This window comes from Monodon monoceros, unplaced genomic scaffold (assembly GCF_005190385.1).
Source record: "Monodon monoceros isolate NGI ecotype Baffin Bay Population unplaced genomic scaffold, NGI_Narwhal_1 Super_Scaffold_21, whole genome shotgun sequence".
In the NCBI taxonomy this organism is placed as follows: Eukaryota; Metazoa; Chordata; class Mammalia; order Artiodactyla; family Monodontidae; genus Monodon; species Monodon monoceros.
Genome location: NW_021703778.1, coordinates 109,986,482 through 110,011,684, shown reverse-complemented (window position 1 = coordinate 110,011,684; position 25,203 = coordinate 109,986,482). Strand labels below are relative to the sequence as shown.

Sequence of the window (25,203 nt, the reverse complement as noted above, 5' to 3'; positions counted from 1 at the left end):
AGGGGGGAGTGGGGAGGGGGGAGGGGAGGGGGGAGGGGGGTTGTTTGCCTGTGAAGACAAGGGTAGGCCGGGGGAGAGAGAGGCTTTGAAGGGCGGATTTATCAGCTTGCTGGGCCACGGACTGCTGTCCTATCTTTCTCCTTCCCATCCCACTGCCCCTTCCTTTAATGAGTTTATATATTAAATAAGATTGATTTTAAGGCAAGGTGACCTCCAATAGACTAGGTACGTTCAAGGAACTGGAAGGTTTTAGTGAGAGCGGTAGAGAGGGCTGACCAAGGTTTCGAGAAATTATGCGGGCACCTGAACACCGGGGCGGCCTCGGCGGTGGCCTGGGTGCGGGGCGCTGGTCGGACGAGCCCACGTCCCCAGTGTCAGCCGTGTCGCCTCCCCTGCCTGTGCTGCTCACTGCTGGGCACCAGCCCTACCTTTTCCTGGACAGTTTAACGCCAAGGAGAAGAGAATCAGATTTAAGTGCAAGCGGTACGTCCCCAAGGGCTGCCCTCGAGGGTGAAGTGTGACTGGGGGACTCACTGGATTGTCTCAGGTGCTTGGGTTGGTATCTACTTTCGAGGAGTTTGAATGTCCTCCCTCTTCGTTGTTCTGAATTACACTGCTTTACCTGCATAGCTTGCCGGTTAGAAGCAGAGGCCGATGAGAAAGTTCTCTCATACAGGGAGTTAATCGTAAGCACCAGTGTACGATGGATTTAACCCTGTTGTACAAAGTTTTCTCTGAAGAGGGTACTTGCTCTATGCTGCTTTGCTATTTTTCTTCTGAATTGTGAGATGCACCTGTCATCTAGAGAGAGTAGGCCTATGACCTTAAGTGATGTTAAATTACTCAGTAAAGCAGTTTGACTGTGGGTGCTTCACACAAAGCACAAACCATTACTGTGTTTGGAATTATTAACCTTCTGTAATAGTTTTAGTAAAGTGGTTTAGAGCTGAACGTTCTGAGCAGCTCTATTCCTGACTCGTATATTGACTTGGGTAAGGTATTTATACCTGTTCTGAGTTCCGTCCCCACCTCCACTCACCTCTTCCAGCTGAAGGAGGAGATGTGAGAACAGGGCTCAGGCTTGATGCACATGTGTCACCGTTATTTAAACAGGGCACATGCATAGTTGTTATCTCCTTGGCTTTCAGAGACTCTTTTTTTTTTTTTGTACTAGAACTGCCTGAAATGGAATAAACCTTCTGTCTGTTTTTATCTTCTAAATAAGATCTTTTCAAAGATGCTTCTTTGGGGGAGTCTGGAATAATTAATTCTTTCCCCTGCATCTTTCTCAATGCATTTAATTTGAACTTTCTTAATGAAAACTCATCTCTCATAAATGCTGGGTTGGCCCATTTTGTGTGTGTCTGCTCTGACCTGCTTTGAGTGATGTGTAAATAAGAGGCAATCTGGTGATGAGTTTTGCTTGTGTGGTGCGGAAGGGTGGAGAGGGAGGAGGGTTTGATGAATAGAGGCGACCAGAAAATGTACTTGATAATAACATGGCCGTGATTGATGTTGTAATTCCTGAAAAATTATCATTATGATATAATTATTTGTTTATGAACTGTGCCCTGAGACTCCCAAGTTTGTGATTATTCATGGCACAGATAAAACTCTAAAGTCAATAATTCATCAAGGGTGTAATGGTTTTGTTTGGGGGGAGGTAGGAGGGTCACAGGGATATTACATCCTGTTTCTGACACTTCCGCTATAAATCTGAGAACTCCTTCAGTACAAGGAAGAGCCATCTCCTTACCCTCTGCTCCTTTTTTTTTTCTTAAGGTGGTCTTAGTAGTTTGCATATATTATTTTTAAAACAGAAATTAATTTTATTGTAGAAAAATTTCAACAGAGGAACATTATCTGGGTCACTCCTGTTGGTGTATCTCATGACTGCCGGTAGAAAGATAACAGAGCAAAAAACAACTGTGCTTTGTCCCCAGGAAAGTACAAGACAATCTTACACTAATCGCTTTGATTTTGGTCCGTGAAAGGAGACAAAAAGAGGTCTATTCATTTTCAGAAGGTTGATGAGTTTGGCCTCATGATTTTTATTTGACATTTGAGTGGATGATTTTACACGTACATATCAGGGGTCTTGGCATCTCACCCCACTTCTGCTCCTGTAATGGCTGATACTGTAGTTTCTCTAATTCTTTCAATTTCCTTCTCGTGGTCGTTTTTCCCTGCCTCAGTTTATTTACAAGAGAGTAGCCCACTGGGAATTTGTTATGGATGCATTATGTGCTTTTATCCCAGGGTTCAGAGTTCTATAAATGCTGGGGCCAGGTCTCTCCTCTCCAGCAGGGCTGGGCGAAGTCATCTCAGAGGGCACATAGAGTACAATGAAAATGAGCGATGTTTTCACAGGGACAGGCCCTTGCTCACCTTCCATGCCTAGGGAACAACTGAACTTCTTTCCTTAAATTGCTTTTCCCCTAAGCACATGCCAGCATTACATGAGGGCTATATATGAATAGGAGGTGGGAGACCTACCTTGTCAAAAGTTTGTGAAAAGACCAAGGTGTTCTGGTTGACTAGAGGCTCAAGATGAAATAACAATTTGGCCTGGCTGCTAAGAAGTGACTTCAGTTTCAGACTGTTTTAATTAAAATCTCAGAGTCCTGAGCAAAAGATGTAATGGGACTTTTAGCTCAGGCAGGCACCAGATAACACCTGGAGCTCTGTGATTGGTCCGGGGTGCCACGTTTTAAAAGGGGCCATTATGGGTTGAGTTGTGTCCTCCAGAGAGTTGATGTCCTAACCCCCCATACCTCAGCATGTGAGCTTAGTTCCATTTCCTTCTCAGGGTAGGGTCATTGTAGATGTAATTAGTTAAGATGAGGTCATACTGGAGTAGGGTGGGCCCTTAATCCAATATGACTGGTGTCCTTATTGGAAGAGGAGAGACACGCACAGCGGAGAGAACTCCGTGTGAAAATGCGGATACACACGGAGAAGATGGCCATGTGATGGTAGAGGCACACATCAGAATGTTGCATCAAGAAATGCCCAGGATTGCTGTTCCCCACCAGAAGCTAGGAGAGAAGCAAGGAGCAGTCTCTCCATCAGAGCCTTTCAGAGGGAATCCACCTTTGTGGCACCTTGAATTCAGACTTCAAGTCTCCAGAATTGGGAGACAATACATTTCTGCTGTTTCAAGCCACACAGTTTGTGGTAGTAAGGCAGCCATAGGAAGCCAATTCGGGGGCCTTGACAAATTCTGGTGCACCCAGATGAGGGTGACTAGGATGGTGAAGGGACCTGCCACAATGCCATTGGAGGAACAATGGAAAGAACAGGTGACAGTTAACCTAGAGACTTATCGATACTCTGATATCCATCTTCACATATTTGAAGGCCACTCAGATGGCAGAGGGTTGAGATCTAGTCCATTTAACTCCAGAGGGAAGATTTCAGTTCAGCACCTTCTAAAAATGTTAACAATTCAATTGTGGGCTAGAAAGACCCTCACCACTAGAATTAAGGAGATGTGATTTCTATACAAGAGAGTCTCTCTCGGTTGCTAAGAGTCTCTGGGTGATGACTGAGTTTAGGTAGCTCACTGCTCATCTTTGAGGGTACACTGTTAAATGGTACCTTCTTATGAATCTAAGCTTCATCTGACTAGCTGTCCATGGGCTACATTGTCAAAGTTTTTCTAAGCCAGTTACTAACTGCTTGGGCTGTTTCCTCTTCCTCCTTTCTCTATTTGTGGTACCTAACTTATTGCTGAATATAGAATAAATAGTATTGTGGACACACACACCCTCCAACCAACATTTCTCGATGGCCAACTCTGTGCCAGCCATCTGGACTACCTGCGAAGGCAGGGATGAATGAACTTGCTGCTTTATCCATTTTGCCATTCCTTTCTTGGTGGAAACTCAATCCATCCTGCCAAACCACATGGTCATTTCTTGTGGAATCACTGACTCTTGACAAGTCATGTTTCGTTTTCATTTTTCCACGTGTTCTCATCCATCAGTATTTAGTAGATCTTCACCGAGCCAAGACTATTCATAAATCATTGAGCTAGGCACTGTGGGGGGACATGAAGATGAACAAGCCATGATTTACGCCTGTGGCGAGTTTACCAGGTCAGCCCCCCTCCCCCCGCCCTTATAATGGTTTTCTAGGAGATACAGAAAAGCAGAAGCATCTAAGGGTGTTAGCTTACCTTAGCATCCCAGAATTGTTTCTTAAGCCTGCTAGCTGTCATCATTCTTTGAGACTCATGCTCACGAATAAGGTTTGCCTTTTTCACTACATGATGTGAAGGATTAGCGAAGGTATTCTTCCTTTTCTTCCAAGTCCTTCACTCTTTCTAATTTTTGAAACTGGATAATCTTCTTGGCTTGAACAGACTATCTTCTGGGCTTGAAAATATACATTATCTCTTACCTTCAATGCAGTGCAGAGACCAAGTTGATTTCAAATTGTTCAGCATGTTGTTCAACATAAATATGCTTTGTCTAGGGGTAGGTGAAGATGGGTAAGAGTTATAGCCCAAAAGGACTAAGACCAGTTTCTTTATGCTCAACTGAATGCATATCTTCCCTCTTGTCCTGCCTGCAACTTTATTTAAAGGTTTGCTGCCGTTGTTGTTCCTCATTGCCAAATGGATAAGTGTCAGAATCAGCTGGGAAGGAGAAGAGATGCAGAGGGCTGGCCTTAGATCCCTGTTCTATCCATCACCTGCAAACTGAAGCCTTAACCAAGTGACTTGCTGCCAGACTGGCAAGGGAGAGGCCCTGTGCCTCTGAGGAGCTCAGGGTTCTGGTTTGGCTGGCAGCCCCAGGGCTGGGGAAGTGGCAGGGCTGCCCAGTTGTCAGTGGGTCTGCGCCCAGAGCTCACGCCCTCTCTTTTTGGCTAAGAGGTGTTCTTTATTTAATTAGTGACATATTTTAGCATTGATGGGTACAAATAAAGGACAGGAAACTTGATGCTAAGGAGGCTTGAGCCTGGGTAAGCATCGAGGATTTCTATCACCTCTGTTGCAGAAGCTCCAAATATCATGAGGATTTCAACTCACCCATCACCATGTCTGGCTTTCCTTTTTCAACTCCCAACTGCTACTACCTCCAGATCACAGGGTGAAGGGGTGTCCAGAATTAAAGTGTCACGGCCAACCAACATTGTCATTGTGCCAACAGAGCGTCGGCCCTCAGCCTTGGTAGACCCTCCCCCATGCAAAGCTCTGAAAGCCATGGCTAACAGCCTGGTCCATCAACACCTTCAGACAGAGTGCCTTGGGTAAGCTGGCTTCAACACTCACTGTCATCTGTTCAGGACCACGTTTCCAGCTTCATCAATTTGTTTGCTTCTCAATATTGCTCTACTACATTCTTCTGACTCTCAAGAGCAAAAAGGAAAGATAGATTTTGGCAAAGTAGTTGAGAGAATCCAGTTCTGTATTCTCAGTCACCCTCTTCCTATTTCTGATTTTTAAGTACTTATTTCCAGGGATCCATAAAGGGTCTAGTGGAGAGATCTAGGACCCCACAACCATAACTGCATTTCCACATCCACCAGTCTGAAGCTGTCCTCCATTAACCAAAGGTACCCTCAAATTAGCAAATGTCATCAAAGACTTAAAGTAGGACATGATAATTACTATAGTTGGGAGCTTTTGGACAAAGTGTTTGCCTTTTCTTTCCACTCAACCCATCCATATGTCTTCCTTTTCTGGAGAGCACAGACTTAACAGGTGACCCACCTGTATCCTTAACTTTGAGAGAGCGGCTGAAGTTTTCCCTCTTTGTTTATTTTTTGGAGTTGGCCAGCTGACCTGCCTCAAAAAGGGACAGGCTGGATGCTGACCTACCCAATAACACAGCACAGTCATGACTGACTTGGCTTATCTGGAGAAAGAAAATACATATTTAGTATAAAGAGAAGATATAAGCAATGGAACAGTTGGTTATACATTAGAGCTCATAATAAATGAAAATATCGAGTGCATTTTAAATGATTAATGTATGAAAACTCTCATCATTTACTGTGCATTAATCAAGAAAAAATGCACACTTCCCATAGTGGTTAATGTCGCAGGCCCGTTGTTCAGCTCTGATAACGTACATAATAATGCTCATATGACAATGAGTTGGGGTAGCTGAAAATCTAGGATGGTTGCACATTTGATGTAGTATTTGGATTAGCATCTTAATCTGTGCCTTGTCAGTCAGCCTCATCGGTATACAAGCTACGCATTTTGTCCAAAACTAGCAAAAATATGGATGCTTTAAAAATTTTTTTCTTTTTTGTTTAAATCAAGAATAATGACCAAGGTACCTGCTTAAACAAATACTACCAGCATTCATTAGTTAGGATGGTTACATGTAAAAGAAATGATGCCAGATAGTAACAAATCCAAGAGAAGTTTATTATGAAAATGGCACCTGCAGATGAAAAATTAAGTTACATAAAGACAACCATGTATGTGACATGTATGAGAATCTACAAAAGTATAAAAAGAACCCTGTTGTAAATGAAGTATGTACATTTCTGATTTGCAGCATTATAAATGGTCAATGAAAAAAAATGTTTCAAAATGAGCCAGGCACTCAGGAAGTTAGGTCCCGTTAGCTTCACACAAAACAAATGTACCATAGCTGTCGCTTTGTAATGTTTTAATTTTTTTATATATATATTGTAGAGTTGGTAACACTGCTAAGATTTTTACGAACAGAATATCCCTTTCCCCATTATTCAGCTACTTGGCACCAGTCTCCTCATAAAAGTTTTCATATATTTGTACAAGAAATAGTTAAAAACACAGACACAGTCTTCACAGGTAATGAAGTATTTTTTTTTTCCACTTTGTAATTTTAACACTATGGATTTAGACAGCAGCTGTGATTATCTGTTAGTTTAAATCACCAGAAATCATTTTGACACAACACAGAAACATTTATAAAAGAAAATAAAAAACAGCCATCTAGCTGTTCTTTGTAGCTGATAGGTGCGTTCCTTTGATTGTTCAATAGCTAGAGTAGAGCTTCCAAAATTACTCTTTAAATTTCGTGATTGGCCTTCTTCACTTCCTAAACCTACTCAAATCCTTCAGGTAAGTGCTCACTATTAGAATTTGTGGCATTAAACTTCTTTTCACTATTCCACAGTGGTTTGGGCCCAACTCATGGAATCAAAGGGCCTGGAGGAATCCACTCAACACAGTGATATTCAAAGGACAGCCGAGTTACTATATTAGCATTGCACACATAAACAAATATATACGACAATTCTATAGTCCACCCCCACCCCCCACCGCTCCCCTTTTGTTTTTAAAAAATGTTGGTTGACCTTTGAAATAATTTTCTGTCTCACTGGTAAATTGCTTTATATATTGCTCCATCAGCCAACCTGGAAGGAAACCAAAGCAAAGCACCCACTGCTTATAGGTAGAACACAAGGGACTCTGGGAATGTTAACAACTGAGGCTATATGGCATCAACTTATTTCATATATCTGAGCATTATTCTTCAGTGCTTTGTGTGGCACTCCAGAAGAAAGAGTCATACCCAGAATTCCATTATGGGAAAAATGGCTCCATTAACCTTGAGCTAGTTAAGAGTCTTTTTATCTCTGAGAATGAAAAAGATTTTGGAGAAGTTGGGGTTGGGGGGGAGATGAGGGAGGAAAAGGGGAGATGAGAGAGAGAGAGAGAGAGAGAGAGGGAGGGAGGGAGGGAGAGAGGGAGAGAGGGTGAGAGGGAGAGAGAAAGGGGAGAGGTTGGGAGAATATACACCAGCAAAGCAACAGCAGAAATCTTAAAAAGTGAAATGGAAGATTCACAGACAGTAGAAGCAGCGTAGGGTGACGTTACAGAGGAAGGCCACCACACAAAAATCACTAACCCCCAAGAATCACTGATTCACTAGGACTGCAGGAATGGGACTGTACTAGAGATAGAGCACAGAGAAGACAAAGGACAAAACAACTACATTAGCTTAGTATATACTGCATATAGAAACACACATTGAAACTGCAATGGACTGACAGCCAAGGACACATACACAGTGCACACATTACAGTTCTCACATCTGTTATTAGATGCCTTAACAGCTGCCAAAAATGGAGTGGAAGAAGAATTTATACTCGACAGTCGTTTGGAGTGTTTGACACTACACTGATTTCTGGCAACAAAGACAAAATAGGATATTTTTTTCTTTTTCTTTTTTTTTTCTTTTTTTTTTCAACTTAATGCGCAGTTGCAGTTATCTGTTTGAAGCTTATTTTAACCCACTCTTTAGTTTTAAACCTTACTGGTTCCAACCTAGAAATAAAAGAACCAAAGGGGAAAAAAAATCCACCAAATCAGTCCCCCAAAATACAACCTTCCTTTTCTTTTTTTTTAGCAAGAAATGAAAAAAATCAAAAAACGTTAAATATTTTTTTCCTCCTTTTACTCCAAAGTGTTATTGAAGTTGCAAAAATTAGCCTCAGTTAGACTGAGAAAAGGAAAGAAAGAAAGCTCAATGAAAGGCAGTATGTACCTAAACTGCTCCTCAAATCAGTTTGATTGAGTTTTCCAAAAGCCCTTTTAAAAAGGGCTTTCCTGACCCATTAAATTTAATGTGAGGCTATGTTAGTTGGGAGGTAAAAAATTTTAAGTCCTGCAGCAAACATTAATGAGGGCTTTGTCTTAACTAACCAAGGAGACTGCAGCAATGGACTCCAGACCAGGACAGAACACATTTTTTTCAAAACCCAGCCCAGGAGCTGCATTTTGTATGAAGACATTACAGATTAATAAATGATAGCACCATGGTTTTAGAAATTAAGTTAATGTTTCAGTAATTAACATTTAGTCCAACTTTTTTTTTAAACATTCTAGTCACAGGCCAGAAATTAAGTTTAAGAACCCAAAATTATTTTTATGTGCAAGTAAGAAAATCTTAACCATAAAAAGAGAATTAAATTCTGCATAAAATTCTAAAATACTATCCCCCTATTTTCAAAGGAATTAGGAACAGAAACAAAAACACCACCCCATTTCATTTGACTTAGTCAAACAGGGCACATTGTTTATGCTTGTCTCTTTCAATCTTGATCATATCAAGATCTTTACGAAGAAAACTCAATGGTTGTCATTTCAGAAATCTCTTGACCACAAGACTGAGTATTCTATGGCAGAGGCATATACACATTAAAGACATCTTAATAAAGATGCAAAGGAAAGCAAAACAACCCAACACACATCTCGGAAGAAGACAAAATGGCAGGCAACTGGTCGTCTGACCCTCTGAAGGCCAAAAATAAACATATCTTTACAGGAAAGAATGAGTCCAGTGAAAGAAAGAGGGGATGGAACGGGGACCGTCGTGGCGAGAGAAGATGCTGACCTGCTCGAATTCAAAGTGCTAGAATCAAAGGTCTAAACGAAAACTCCGACGATGCCTCCGGGCAGAGCCCCGGGCCGCGCTGGGCGGTGCTCAGTCCTCCTTGCGCTCCAGAGTCTGTGCCGCGTGGATGCCGTTGCTGTAGACGGGGAAGGGCAGCGTGGAGAAGAGTCCCTCGGCCGTGGTGAACACGTTGCCGGTGGGCATCTGCGTCAGGCTGGCCGCACTCACGGCACCGCCAAACGGTCCCGACATGTTGAGCCGGTGCACGTGGTGGTAGAGCATCTCCATGGGCGTCTTGGGGTCAAGGCCGAAGCCCGGGCTGTTAACGTCCACGAAGTTAACAGCGTGCGCGTTGGGCAGCAGGTTGCCCTGCATGGCCAGGGTCACCTCGGCTGGCGCGTAGCGGATGGTGCCCGTGGTGTAGACCCTCTGCGCGGCCGTGCTGGTGGCTGCCAGCGTCCCGGTCACCCTGTGCACCAGCGGCAGCACGACGTTGCCCGCCTGCAACCTCTGCAGCGCCTCTAGGTCCCCAGTGTACAGCAAGGAGTTGGACGCTCCGGGGCCGCTCCCGCCGCCGCTGCTTCCGCCCCCGGGGTGCTTGTCCCGCGGGGACGCCGAGAGCGGGGGCGACAGCGGGTCGGAGGCGACGGGGGCCAAGGCCGTGGGGGCCGAGGTGCCGAACTGAGTCTTGCGGGCGGCGGCGGCGGCGGCCGTGCCGTCGGCACCGGGCGGAGTGAGGACCGAGTCGGGGATGGCCACGTGCAGCCCCCCGCCGCCTGCGCCGCCCGGCGGGGACGGGAAGTGCTCGGAGCTGGGGGGCTTGGTCATGCTGTAGGGCGACTCGTTCCGGGAGATCTCCCGGTTGGGCGGGTAGTTCCAGATGCTGCTGTCGTTGTCGAAGTTGATGGGTTCCGAGATCTCCGTCTTGATCTTGAGCACCGAGGCACTGTTGGGGGAGGACAGCAGCCGCGGGGGCTCCACCAGGCCCGCGTCCAGGCCGCCGGGGCTCGACGCGCTGGACAGGCGCCGGCGGCTGGCGCTGCCGCCCTTCTGCCGTTTCCGCCTCTTCTTGCGCTTCTGGTGCTTGCTGGAGGCCTGCGCGCCCGCCTCGCCCGCGCTGTCCGAGTCCTTGGCGCTGTCCGACGACAGCGACTCGCAGTTCTGCAGCCGCAGGTCCGACTCGCTCTCCACGTAGCGCTCGACCTTGATCTGCATGGGGCCCAGCGCGCCGAAGCCGCCGCCGTCCTCGGCCGCCTTGGGGTTCTCAAAGTCCGAGTGCTCGAAGCTGTCGTCGCTGTCGCGGCTGTCCGGGTTGCTGGAGCTGTGGCCGTCGTCGTTGCAGTTCATGTCGTTGTCGCACGTGTTGCCTGACTTCTTGCGGTCGGGCTCCGGGTCTTCGCTGTTCTCGGACTGGTTCCCCTTCTCGTCGGACTTGGAGTTCTCGTTGTCCTCTGCGTGGGGCCGGCAGCCGCGGGGGGGGGGGGGGGGGGGGGGGGGGGGGGGGACACACGGGAGAAAGGGGTTTAGCGGGGCAAGCCCCCCCTCTCCCCTGCGGGGGGGGGGGAGGGGAGGGCGGGGGTGGGGGGGGCGTCGCCTTATCCTGAGCTGCTCCACTGCCTCGGTTACTTAAAGCCTGGGCTTTCTCTCTCTTGAGGACCTAGATTAGAGGGACCCTGACTCAGAAGTGCGGTCCCCGGACCTGCCCGCAGCATTGGCATCACCTGGAGGCTTGCTACAAATGCAGAATCCCAGGCTTCCACCCAGACCTACTGGATCAGATTCTTCATTTGTACAGGATCCCCAGGTGATTCTTAGGCACGTTAACATTCGAGATGTTCTGCGAAAATGCTCACAGACTCAGGAGTAAATAACCGGGAATAAGGTGGTAGTGACACAGAAGAATGATGATTTGCAAGGTGACTTTCCAAGAGGTCTGCACCTTCCCCTGGTAAATGTCTGCTCATTGCTGAAAACCATACTCTCCTTTCCTAAAGTTATTTTTCTCTAGAGCACTGAACGCCGTCTGATTCATTGTATGTTTTATTTTTCTTTACTTCTGTCTCTTCCCCCAACTGGAATATAAGCTCCACAGGGCAGGGAATTTTTGTCTTTTTTTGTTCACTGCTATATGCTATATAAATAAGGAGCAGAGATTGTCTGTTCTAGAACTCTGCCTTAGTAAAGAACTTTCTTGAATGAATGCAATTTACAGGAAATCAGTCAAGATCCTCCCCACCTGCTTCGGCCTCCCTGATGCTGTGTCTGGAGTAGAGGGAATACGGTACAAGAGCGTGTTCCCTAAGGATGGGGTTTGTGGCCGGTGTGCCCTAGTCATCTGGCACATTTTAGGGAGGATAGATTTTCTCAGTGATAGAACCTCAGAACCTTTAGGGGTGATGCTGATTTTATGGCTCTGCTTTTGGATGGCAGCCTGGACTAGCACCTTGGACAAATCATGTAACTACTCTGGCCTTCATTTATTTAGCAGAAAAGGCTGGGTTAGGAGAGGCTTAGGATGTTTTGCAGCCGTAAATTCTATGAGTTATGTGCCCCTTGCATCTATGCGTGTCTGTGGAAGGGGACTGGGAAGTGGAGGAAAAGTAAATTTTTATATTAGCTTTCCTGTGCTCCAAAGAACTACTCGAAGTTTGCTTCCCAAAATAACTAGGAATGGGAAGGCATGGATTTGTTCAGCATAGATTCAGAAAATGAGTAACAGACGGCACCCAGAAAGAGTCATTTACCGATGCCATTAAGTAGCCCACTTTAGAGGTTCAATCCCAGCTTGGTGAGGATGTGAATATTTGGGGCTCAAAGTCACGGTCTGTCTTGGAGCAACAGAGATAGCCCTGCTGTCTGCTTCTGGTAAAGAGGTTGGAGCTAGCTATGGGGTTAGGGCCGGGCTTCTTCTGTATGGAGGACTGACATTAAGTCATGGCTCAATCAATCAATCTCTCTGTATATTTGTGTATATATATTTATATACCATAATATACCTATGTGTATGAATACATACCACAACACGCATATATGTATATATTTATACATATCTAGATGCATGTATATATTTACATAACACCACATACATAAACATATGTATTGTATGTATGTGCACACACTTATGTAGGGTGTACATCTATATGTAGTGGTATATAAGTATATATACATATATGTGTTGAGAAAGACTCAGTAATAACTTGATGTGACATATATCCCTATATAAACTTTGACCGGTTGCTTCGTTCAGATGACACTCCTTTGGCCGTTGCCCACCCCTCAAGTTTGGAAAGGCAAGCCATAACTGCAGAACACGGAGAAGTCGTAATACCTGTAATACCTGAGGTGTCTTTAGAGTCTGACTCAGAGTCGGAGGTCTCTGAGGATTCCGAAGTTTTCTCCGGCAGGTGGGGAAGCTGTGCGACGTCCATTGGCGTGTCCTTGTACTCGGGGTTGCTGTGGAGGAGGGAGGTGTTCATCAAGAGTGCAGATACCCATTCTGGATGGGTTGCTTCTGACCATCTTCTTCCCACTTCCTTGCCCCAAACTTTTGGAGTTTAGAGGGTTTGAAAGACTAAGCATGCAATCATTTCTCAGCTCATCATGGGACTTTTACAGAAGCTTGGATTGCATGCGCTGGGCAACAGGTGCACCTTGCCACAATGACTGAATACCCAAATGCTACGTGAAAGCCACCAAAAAGCTTTCAAATAATCAGGTACCACTGGGGGCCAGGGAACTGGGCTGCTTGACATTCCTCCCAGTACCACACCTGGGGGAAGGGAGGATGAGAGAAGCACCCTCAACAATTCATTCCCCTGCCTCCCGGTGTGCCCTGCCTTCTCCTGGGCTCCTGATGAGTCCGTTGCTTCAGTACCCTTGTCTTGGCTCCTTGACGGAGTGTCCTCAGCTGTTCAGGTGGCTCTAAGGCTATTGGGGGCGGGGAGTTGGGGGACAGAGCCCTCAGCACCTAACGATCTGACAGATGCACAGGTGCACCTTGGGCTGCGTGGATTATGGCTACTGAACTGTCAACACACCCATTACAATCACATTTTCATCTGCTCGTGTGGTGTACACCTGTGGCTTGTTAGCTGGAAATCTGATTGCAGTGGGGAGAGTCCCAGTGTGAAAGAATGAAGCTAACCCCATTTGCACAAAAGTGCTTAATTTTTGTTCTATTTTTAATTCAGAAACAAGCCTCCTCTGGAAAAGGGAGTGTGTTCGGTCAGTCAGCGATCTTCTAGAAATGCCACTCCAAGGCCAGGCCAGCGTGTGAGCAGTACCAGCTGCATAACCTGAAGGCACTAGGAAAGTCTCTTGCCTCCAAATGGAAAATGCCTCTTCTGTCCTCCTATCATGGCCAGTCAGCCAGAGACCTTCCATAGGTCTCCATGACTCACTAGCTAATTTCTAGTGAAATTCCTGTATCAAAGAGTCACTGTTTCAGTAACTACACTAAAACTGCAAATATCCCAGGGGGGTTCCTTCACGCAGATAACTTATCAGGGCTTTACTCCTTAGTGTGAATTAGCGTCAGCAGCAGAGCTTTCTCTAGATGATCAGATGAACCAGATGCTGGGAAGGTAGCCTTAGCCCTTACACAGTTTCTGTAATTCTACCAGGTGTTGTGAGGGTACAGGAAGAAGACTGGAGGAGCAGTAATTTCAGAACAGGGACGTGCAAGCCTGGATGGAGCCCAGAAGTGAGGGGTTCTGGCCAGGAAGAGGGAGCATGAAAATACTGCTTGGGGAAGAACAAAGGACAGGAATGTGGGAAAGAAAAACCAACTTCAGTAGTTGCTATCAGGCCAAGGCCCTTCTTCCTAGACCTCCAGGGGAGAAGTGATCCTGATGAGTGACAGACCTGGGGAGCTTCCTCTGCTAAAGCTCATGTATGTCAGTCTCCTTTGGTCCAGATGCCATGTGGGTTCACAAGTCCCTTGTCGGCCAACTCCCAGTCTTCTATTATTGAACCCAGGGTGAGTCTTCAGGTCAGCTGAAACACGTCTGGCATGCCTGAGATCGAGGCTCTTTGAGCCTGAAGGCTGGGCTTTGGTACCCAAACTGCTTCCTTCTTCTCCGTATGGAATTAGGCGGGCCAGGAACACCAAACGCTCATGAGCTTGTACCATGTGATCCTAGGCTAGACCAGGTGTTGCTCCAAAGTAGCACCAGCTGCCCACTCCTCACCCCTCCTCACTCCCTCTGTTTGGGGGCAGAGTAGGAAGTCATGAGGCTGGTGAGGCAGTAAGAAAGATCCAGAAGGGAAGAAGTCTCCCTGAATGAGATGAACAACCATAGGGATTGCTTTAGTGCCCTAGGCTCCAGCAGCCTGGGGGACGGCCATCCTACAGTCTATGGTGTCCCTGTTACTAATGTCTAATTTTTACTAATAACGGGTCTCCTTGGCACAGTGAATGTCAGTGCCACAATATTCTGTCTTCTCTTTGGCATGTGAGTTTTTATAACCTTCTGCATTGCACACAGCCACTGTTCCGTAAACCTCTAAGTAAAAGAATTCCCTGATAGCAGAACCCATCTTCAGCATATCACAAACACAGGGGGTAGTTTGCATGAAGAGCAGGCTTTGGAGAAAGCCCCATTAGATACCCATACTTTTACCTTTAGAGAGAATTAATGTAGAGTAGAAGAGGTCAAAAAAGGGAAAAGAAAGTAGATGAATGAAGACTCTTCTAAGTGGTGCACATTAAAGCCCTCTCTAGAGCAATAATCATTAGCGTCTGATAGATATGCTATTGGGAGCAAGCACGTTCATGCCTTCAAGTCGTCACCAGCGGACGCGAACACACTCTGAAGGGTCAGCGTGCTGCTGAGCCACGGCTGTCTGCATCTCTGTCTCAAAGAAAAATGGGATTCGGTACTCCCTGTCGACGTTATCAGTCAAAGGGCAACAACTTCCATTCCTAAGACCCGCTGGAAGTTTTCCTCCTCAGACCACATGTGGGCCCTGCTTGGTGGCTTTAGGCCAAGAGGAGCCAAAGACTAGAGTGACAATGGTGGGAGGGAGCCAGGCTGAGCATTTGGATAGCTTCATGGCAGGATTGGTGGAGAACCTCCCAGAAAGCTTGTCCCCAGACGCAGACCACCCAGGCTATGCGTGTTGGTTACTTTGGTGCTAGCCTGAATCCACAGGCAGCAGATGAAGACGGAGAGACGAGGGGTGTTGCACACTGGAATTCAGGAGGCTGTTGAGCTTGGCTGCATTGATGGATATAAATTGGAGGATGCGTTAAAACAGCGGTCACCCTTGCCTGAGATCACAGGGCAGGCAAAAGAAGACTGCCTTCGTTTTTCCACTGAAATTGTCTCAATTCTGGCAAAGTGACTCCCTTTGCTTACCCAAACTTGAATGTCTGGGGAATCCAACCCTACGTGATACGCTGAGGACTTCAAAGACATGGGATACAGGAGGAATATGAACTCTGCCACTTCTTCCGCATCCCCTTTTCATAATTTTCACAAGGGTTGGAGCGCATGAGTATGAGAACGTGTGGGGGAGAAGGAGATGCTTTTTGAATGCTTCCACTGGAGGCAAACGTCTGTGTTCTTTTTCTGGCCCGAACATTTGTGGGGAAACCAAAGCAACCTCTGCAGAACTGCCCCAAGGTTGGCAGACCAAGAACTACTGAACATTTCGCAAATCTGCCCTCGAAGTCCCTACCGACATGGCTTTGAACTTTTCCCATTTCTTTGAATCTTGTGGAAAGAAAAGCAGAATTTCCATATAATTCCACACCAGATACTGTCAAAAGATAATACAACATTTCAGCTATTTACCATTGGGCTGCATGTTTTATAACTGAGATGGAAACGAAAAAGAATTCCAAAATATACCTCAGAAGATAATTGACCCAGATGATGTTTTTCTCATTTGCGTTCTTGGCGTTAATAGCTATTGTGGCACTAGACTGTATCCAAATATATCCTCCATTCTTCTGCATCCAACGATAGTACTTTGTCACACATTGGCCCTTATTCAGCACTGGTGAAAAAACAGAATAGAAGGCATTGCATATTAGGACTGGGACGAAATGGTCATCATCTCTGCAAAATCTGAAGCTTAGAAAGGGGAGGTCCCGGACTTCCCTGGTGGTGCAGTGGTTAAGAATCCGCTTGCCAGTGCAGGAGACACGGGTTCGAGCCCTGATCTGGGAAGATCCCACATGCCGCGGAGCAACTAAGCAACTAAGCCTGTGCACCACAAATACTAAGCCTGCACTCTAGAACCTGCGAGCCACAACTACTGAAGCCCGCCTGCTCCACAACAAGAGAAGCCACCGCAGTGAGAAGCCCACGCGCCGTAACGAAGAGTAGCCCCTGCTCACCGCAACTAGCGAAAGCCCGCGGGCAACAACGAAGACCCAACGCAGCCAAAAATAAATAAATTAATTTTAAAAAAAAGAAGAAAGGGGAGGTCCCGCACCAAGCCAGGGGTGCCCCTCTGTACGCTTAATGTAGAATGCCATTAGTAGGACAAATAAAATCACCAATTCAGTGGAGCAGTAGCTCCGGAGCTAGGGTTACTAGCGTTTGTAGCAAGACTTTATTCCATTTTGGACAGTCATGGTGTGAAAGGAAGGATAACAGGACTGCAAATCTTTCTGGCTCACAGAACACCTAATGCGGTGTGGATATTGTCAATGGGTTTGACATCAGATGGGAACAAAGGCAAATTTGGGTGTGATTTATTCATAGCTTCAAGGTAGCTCTCTTTGCGATTCTGGATATCTGAATGGTTCCAAAGATGCTTTCCTCCTCTGTCTTTGATCATTTCACCTCAGTGCGAGCAGTATCAACCCGTGTCCTTATGTATCGGTTCCTTTTGATCTTGTCGAACAGAATTTATGGTATGAACTAAATCTACATGTGTCAGGGGAGATTCTGGTGAGAAATTTCCTGAACGTTGGAACAAAATACATTCCCTCACCAAGTCAGACAGAAACACTGGCCTAAGCGAAGCACAGGTTTGACTTGGCTAGAGCCAAACAGAGTGACAGCTCCACACAGACTCTGAAATATGGCCCCAAATGAAGGAACAAGTAAAAACAATCAGTAATGTGAAACGGTGCCGTTAAATATCCACGGAAAGAGAGCTTTAAAATGCAGATGTTAAAAATGATACTTTAACCAAAATCTTGCCAAGTTGAAATGGATTTGATTTGTATCTGGGCACGCTTGAGCTAGTAAAAGGGGGAAGAGTGCAGTAAATCAGCCCCTGAAATAAAGTGCTATGGATGGGAAGGGTTTAAAAGGATGCCGGAAACGTGCACACCCGCTGTTATCGCTTGGATACGAATTGCAGACTCCACACCCCCCAACAGCGCGCCAGCTGGCCGGCCACTAGAGGGCAGTGTGCACTCGTCCACGCTGCCCACTTTTGGCACGTCCTTGTCTCCGTCTGCTAAAATGAAAAACCTCTAACTGCTGTAATAAATTTGGCTAAATTAGCTGCTAAATGGTTATCTCAAGTAATATGTATTTGCATTAATCATCTTGCTCTAAACCAGAACAAGCCAGAGTCCTAAAGACGTAGTAAATTCATATTGTCCATTTAATTATGGCTAATAAGTGCTTCATATACAATAGTTTCATGAAGTACATTTTGATTTTTTTTTGGGGGGGGGGTTGGATGAGTAAAGGGAAGTCACTTTGGAAAAGGGCTGTGTTTAAGGCTGTAGAAGCTCTTCCCATCATCATGTCGGAGCCACTCTTCCTAGCTCTGAAAGTGGTCAAAAATCAAACCTCCATATATTTTATCCATAAACATAAAAACTTCAACGCTTTTCTCCCATTCTCTCTTTTTTTTGTCTCACAATACACGAAATGGATGGTTGTAAAATGTAATACTTATGTCTTAACAGTTGCTTGAAAAAGCCTTGCTTTGATGAGTGCTTCAAAGAGCGGCGAGTTCTATTCAGAAACTATTCTACAGTTCAGGGTATTTTTAAAACCCGGAACTGTCACCTTCTCTTAGTGGTGAGGCTCCACAGGTAGGACTGTACTCTGTTTTTGTAGGCGATTGTAAGTTCTGCCATTCGGCATGCATGGCTTCCCCGGCTCCAAAACTGTGTAGTGAAGCTGAAAGCAGTAAAATACTGACTCTGCCATACAGCACTTCTGTCAAACCATTGTTGCATGCAACAAGATGTGCTTTTATTCAAATCCTCTCAACCTGGTTAACTATTAATAGAGGAACGATGGGTTATGAAATTCTGCCCACTATTTTCACAGAAATACTTAGAGCATCCCAATCAGTGGTTGGTATATAATTCTACCTGCTGTGTATCTGGAATAAGGGATAATTTCAAATGGTTCTAGTATTTTTAATAAAGGCAAAGAGACTAAGAAGCCCCTTTTATAGAGTCACATGAAGAAAACACTGAGATGGTAGGCTAGACCAGCCCAGCCTGGCTGGGGATTTTCGACTGGAATTTGACCCAAAGCAGGCAAAATTTAAAAAAAAAAGACCTCACAATACAGTGCGTAGCAAGGGGCAAAGTGAGACAGAAATTATAAAGTCAAATTAGAGTTTGCAGAGTCAGCAGAAAGATCACCACGCCCTCTCCTTCCTAATAATACTTTCTCTTACTTACAAACAAAGAAACAGAGAAACAAACAAAATCTCCTTTCTGAAATGCACCTTTTTGGGTTAAGGCAGCGCGACTCTGGGTCTGATTAGGTGCATCTGTGTTTCCTGAGAAGATAAATACAAAGTTATTAGGACCCATGATTCCACGAATATTATTTATCACCCAGGCCAAGGGCCATCTAGCAAAGAGAGGAGACCTCAGTGAGAGAGAGGCAGGCCAGGCAAGTTTACGTGATGAAGTGGTGGTGAAAGAGCTGCGGAGAAAAGGACCCCTGAGGGGTTCCCTGGGGAGTCAGGAGCTACTTGAGTGCCTTCACTTACCGTGGTCCACACCACAGAGCAGATCCAGGGGCCCATCACCGTCAGCTCAAGAAGACAAGTTTAACCTAATCCATTAATTTGCCCTGGGCCAGCCTGACAAACAGAATTCTGAAAAGGTAGACATTCCAGCATGGTCTTGGATCATGACTGTTTCCTGAGGATCAGTGTTTTCTGAATGACACCCCCATGTATCCGTGGGAATCTAGATAACTCAAGATAAGGCGCTGAGTTAGCTCCTATTATAGCATGAAATGTCGACTAAAAGATCACCCCAGTTGCGTCTGTTTTTCAGGAGGACCCATAAAAGCGGTCACAATGGAATTTTGCTTCTTTTAAAATGAACACGGAATAATTTTTGCTTGGGGCTCTAGAATATAAATTTATGATTTGTGGATGAAGCTTCCTGCTTTAAAAAAAAAAAAATCATACTGGCAAATCAGTTGGATCGTTCCAGCTGTGCCAGAGGCAGGATCTGACAGCTTTTCCTGAGCTCATGTGGTCCTAATCAGCTCAGGAAGAAAAGCCACTTTGGTGCCAGTTTGAAAGAGATTTTTAGTTTGTAATAAATTAGACAACTTGAAAAACACAAAAACTTTTTTGATACTCTCTAATGCAGGGCTGCTGTTTTTATTTTGGGGTTTTTAGCTTTAAATAATGGAGAGAAATGAGAGAATGTCTGTGTTAGTCTATTTCACAAAATCCCTTTTGTGGGGAAAACCAGAAATAGCATGATGTAAGTTACTTGGTATGGAAGTCCTTAAAAACCAGTTAATTGTCCCTGAAAAGAGATAGATCCTCATCAAACCAATGAGCCCAGGAGAACATTCATAACAGTGTGCTCAAACTATAAAGAGAGGAAACCGAGAGAGGAAATATCTATGAGGATCTTATTTTTAGTCTTACACTGTGATACGGTCTGAGTACTTCTAACACATCACCTGGCATCTTCTCTTTGGCTTATCCCAAAGTTTACTTTTTGCTGTCCAAACCTTTTGGTAGAGCAGCCCTATGTGTGCCCACTGAATTCAATGATCACATCATAACATTTCTAGAAAGATGTCTTTAAAACTGTGTGATAAGAATTAGTTTTTATTTAAGGATCTCAAAACACTGAAATGGCCTTTTCTTAGGTTTTAGAGGGTAAACATGAAGACACAGGGAGGCTGACTGTGTTTCTCCCAGATGCCCTTTCAGTGTTGGATGGTCTCAGGTATAACCGTGGATGCCTCTGCTACTGCATGACAACTTGCTCCTTTGAGCCCTGAAGTCCAGGGTGTAGCCAATTGTTTTTGGCTGTAATTGCTCAGCTCTGAGGAAAACCAAGAAGTTGTCATCAGTACTGCTCCACCTTCCAAGCTACAGGTGCCTTTGAGTTACAGACTGTGCTCTTCAGAGGACAGAAATGACCCTGCATTTGGGAGAAGAAACTACTAGAGACAAGGAGAGACTTACATCTTGCTGGGGGAACCATTCTAGCCCTGCTCATTTGACCATTTTTGTCTCTAAGTGTCAAAATACCACCAACCCCTAATTGTGAAGGGAGTGGCAAATGCAGTTCAATCCAAAGAAAAATGCTTATGTGTTAGAACACGTGACCTTTTACATCACATACACACTTTGCCCCACAAAGACTGGGTGCTCTGATTGATTGACTATCTTTTTAAAAAGTCACCTGGCCTCTTGGTTTGAGCTTAGTGGCAGGCATACAAGAAATGTACTCCTTGTAGAGAAAAACTAACACCCCCCCCCCCCCCCGCCCAAATCTGATGAGCTCTTGCTGGAGTGCACATCTATGGCTCTGCACGCAGTGACCAACAGAGGGATTTCAGTGTTCCTTAGGAAAACTTTGTCCACAGAGATAGACTGATGACTGAAAGGACATAAAGGAAGCCTGTGTCTGTGGCAGGAACATAACTCTGTTAGTAACTCAAAACAAATCAGTCCAAGTTTGCCTTCAGAAATATGGAGGAAAAAAGAGAACATGGTCTCTTCCTGTTGGGCTGTTCCACAAAATCAAAGCCAAAGATTCTAAATAGTGAGTTACTTGTGTCTTCAAAAGAAGGAAGCAGTCTAATTCAGTTTGAAGAGGAGATGAAGAAGACATCTCAAAAGCGGTCTTTTAGCAAAGTGTCTCACAAAAGGACATTTTAGAGGTTTGCATATGCATTAAAAAGCTGTAATACTTGGTGTATTCAGGTAAGTATAGAATAAATAGGAAATGGTGAGATCATCGGAGATTTTCACACTTGACATTCACACAGCTGAACAAAGAGCTTCATTATCGTCATGGCAATATGAGGGTGCATCTGCTCAGCTCACCCCCCCTTGAGCTACCTTCATCAATGGCTGCAGAGAATGGGGAGTGGGGGGTTTTCTGCTAGATACTCAAAAATTAATTTTGAATTCACTAATGTGGAGGGCGTGTAAGTTAGGGTGTGTGTGCTAGAATCACACTTTCTACTTAATACCACAGTTGGGTGCTTAGCTGTAGCTACCGGTTTTTCTTTCTACATTCACAAAACTGGCAGATGAAACATGAAAAAGAATACTGACTCTTTAATCTCTGCTTCTCCACCTAAGGCCCAAGGCAGGCTGACAGGGAACTTCATTCTGGAAACAGGACTTTTTTTTTTTTTTTTTTCTTTTTTAAATTCTGGATTACTTTTTCTTCTGCTTTTGAAAACTGTGGGCTATAGGGAATGAACCTGACATAGACTTAAAACAAGAACAGGTTTCTTTATCTAAAAAGTTATAGTCCTTGATGCTTACAGAGGTCATTTTCAAAACCCACAAGAGAGACAGCATTAGAGCCAGGAACTGTGCATTTAGCGCTTTATTTACTTACAATAGAGACAGTTTTTCATTTAGAACTGCTCATAGGATCAAGCAAGGCTTTGATGCCGTGCAGACTTTCCTATAGATTTTGCAATTAGTGAGCTAGATGTCTTAAATAGCAGGCATCCACAAATTGGTTTTTAGTTTTTTTGTAAATTTACGTGAGGAGCAATATTTGATCAAATTGAATGATATTTGATACTTTAATGTGAGTTACGAGCTTAAGGACAGAAGACCCGTGGATGGTCTGTGAATGACTATGCATCATCTATGGATTTTCCCCCTAATATCCTAATGACAGGCCCTGCTTGAATTGCTATCTGTGTGATTTATAACCTCAGAAGAGGTTTTTTCCTATATCACCACCGCCGACTGACAGATTTTTATTACTGTTAATACTGAATCCTGTAGAAAACTTTTCATTGATTGAGAACATATCAATTTGTTAAGTTTAAAAAATAAATTCCCCTTTCCTTGATGATAACGTGCTGAGTTGGAGACCAAGGCTTTTGAACATTGAGGGGATCATGTTCTAGGACCGGAAGAGTCAAAGTAATTGTTGGCACGAGTGACATCCGAGATCTCAGATTTTTTTAAAGCTGTTTTCAGTCCAGTCAGGGAGTTTCAGTACTGTTTATTCCTGACCTTCTTGACCTGAAATAGTTAAGAACAGAGTATTTTTTAGCCTCCAAACCTTCTTTTTTGTTGGGGGTTTTGTTATATAAAGGGACACAGTGAACTCTTGCGCGTGGAATTAAGATTTATGACTAGGAAATCAGGGAAATGGTGGATTTATCCACTTATTCAATAAATAATTTTTTTGAATGTGCCTCTCTGTGCCGGGCACTGGGGGATAGCAAAGTGAGCAAAATCTGTCACTGGCCTGAACTCCTGTCTGAGTCTGAACTTGTCCCAGAAATTCTGTCTCCCTTCCCGGGGATTGGTTTAGGTTTGGAATATGATGAAACACTGCACAACGAGACTCAGGGGGAAGTCTCCCTACTGTGGGAGACTGTTGAAAATGTTTTCTTCTTTCTGAAAATAAGGATTTACTTCTCTTTGTCTTTGAACGGGAGACAGATGCTTATCAGTCATTTTTACTAGTAAGTTTATCACGGTGATGATTTATGGAAAGTGGCGTGGAGGCCTATGAAAGCACAGCAGGTCCACCCTGACCTGGGTGAATCCTTCACCTTCCTTTAAAAATGAAGAGAGGGCTTCCCTGGTGGCGCAGTGGTTGAGAGTCCGCCTGCCTATGCAGGGGACGCGGGTTCGTGCCCCGGTCCGGGAAGATCCCACATGCTGCAGAGCGGCTGGGCCCGTGAGCCATGGCCGCTGAGCCTGCGCGTCCGGAGCCTGTGCTCCGCAACGGGAGAGGCCACAATAGTGAGAGGCCCGCGTACTGCAAACAAAAAAAAAAAGAAGAGAAATGGAGTACTGGGGAGGTTAAGCTGGGATGTAGGGAGACCTAAAAAAAGGTAAAAAGATGAGGTGAATCTTTTTTTATTTTTTATTTTTATTGGAGTATAATTGCTTTACGATGCTGTGCTAGCTTCTGCTGTAGAGTGAAGTGAATCAGCCGTACACATACCTATATCCCCTCCCTCTCGGATCTCCCTCCCCCCCCCCACACATCCCACCCATCTAGGTCATCACAGAGCACCGAGCTGAGCTTCCTGTGCTTTATAGCAGGTTTCCACTAGCTATCTGTTTTACGCATGGTGGTATATATATGTCAATCCTAATCTCCCAACTCGTCCCACCTTCCCCTTCCCCCTCATAGGCAGGTTTATTTTATGTCTCTGGCAGACTCTGTGTTTCTGGATGCAGTCATTTCATTAAGCCTACTAAACACCTTGAGCAAGAAATATCTAAGTGGTGAGGCATAGGTATACAAGAGCTAGTGTTCCATGAAATCGGGACTATATAAAGGAGCCCAGACAAACGTCATGTGTTCAGCTGTTCTGTGGATCGTCAGAAATCCTGGTACTTTGTTGTGAAAACATTACAGATTCTCCCAGGTAGCGGTCACCGTTGAGTGTCCTCTGAACAGCTATTCCGCCACTTCTTCCTGGGTAATAGAACTCCCATTTGGGGCTTTATGTGTGGTGGTCTTCCCCCAAGTCTCAGGAGGGATAAATGTTTGTTTAAACCAGCCACAGTAATTCCCTCCAGCATGTGGCTGAGGCTGGGACATTTGATGAAATGCTGGACAATGAGACTTTCCTGGAGGGCCTGTGGGAATATTTTCTTTTCTTTCAAAAAATGAACACAAAGTAGCAACTGACCCTTTCCTGACTTTGGACATTGTCCTGTGAGGAACTGATCATTGGCTGTGCTACAGCTGTCTTTTGATCATGAAGAGAAAGTGAAGACGATTACAGAGGAAGTTGAAGTCATTTTTACTTGGGTTTTCTGTTACTTGTAATCAGGTGGGTTCTGGCTAATGTGTCTCCCCCCAGATTTGAGGAGGCCAGAGAGGGGGTGGGAATTCTTCAAGAGCTTCAAATAACCTGCTCTTTAGTTAACCCTATATTAATGGAAAAACACTGTATGCTAAACACATACACAAATTAAATCCTATGCTGCTCATTTGTGTTAAAAAAAAAGTTTGAGGGCTTTTTTTTTTTTTTGAGATATGCAGGGTGTCATTAAATCAACATTTTAAAGAAAGTGTTTTTTAGAAAAACGATGTCATCTTGTTCTTCATTTTGTATAAAGTACAAGAAGTACTGGAATTGATTTTATTTAGGTTAATTGATTTCTGTGAAAATGGATGATTTAGAAGTACTGTTTCGTTTTCTTGATCATGCTTTATGAGAGCAATGGGTTAGTTACTCTCAAGTATCAGGTGTTTCTGTTATGAAAATAAAAGCAGCTACTAACTGAAATAGTAATAAGGAAAAGCCCAAGAATCCATGTTAGAATTGCATTAGAATATATCAGTCAAGGGCTTCCCTGGTGGCGCAGTGGTTGAGAGTCCGCCTGCCGATGCAGGGGACACGGGTTCATGCCCCGGTCCGGGAAGATCCCACATGCCGCGCAGCGGCTGGGCCCGTGAGCCATGGCCGCTGAGCCTGCGCGTCCGGAG

The 25,203-nt window shown here is 44.8% G+C and overlaps 1 protein-coding gene across 8 annotated transcripts in view; it reads right to left on the bottom strand.

Moving 5' to 3' along the window:
• Positions 1–8,119: 8,119 nt before the first annotated feature.
• Positions 8,120–25,203, bottom strand: part of NPAS3 (neuronal PAS domain protein 3) — an 862,041-nt gene continuing 844,957 nt past the window's right edge. For 7 of the 8 annotated variants that reach the window (XM_029239281.1, XM_029239282.1, XM_029239284.1 and 4 more), the window contains 3 exons: positions 16,202–16,349; positions 12,676–12,800; positions 8,120–10,798 (listed from right to left, as the gene is read on the bottom strand). In XM_029239281.1, coding sequence (XP_029095114.1) covers positions 9,438–10,798; positions 12,676–12,800; positions 16,202–16,349 — 1,634 coding nt within the window. In that variant the 3' untranslated portion in view covers positions 8,120–9,437. The remainder of the gene's footprint in view (positions 10,799–12,675; positions 12,801–16,201; positions 16,350–25,203) is intronic. The other variant, XM_029239287.1, reaches the window with a different exon arrangement.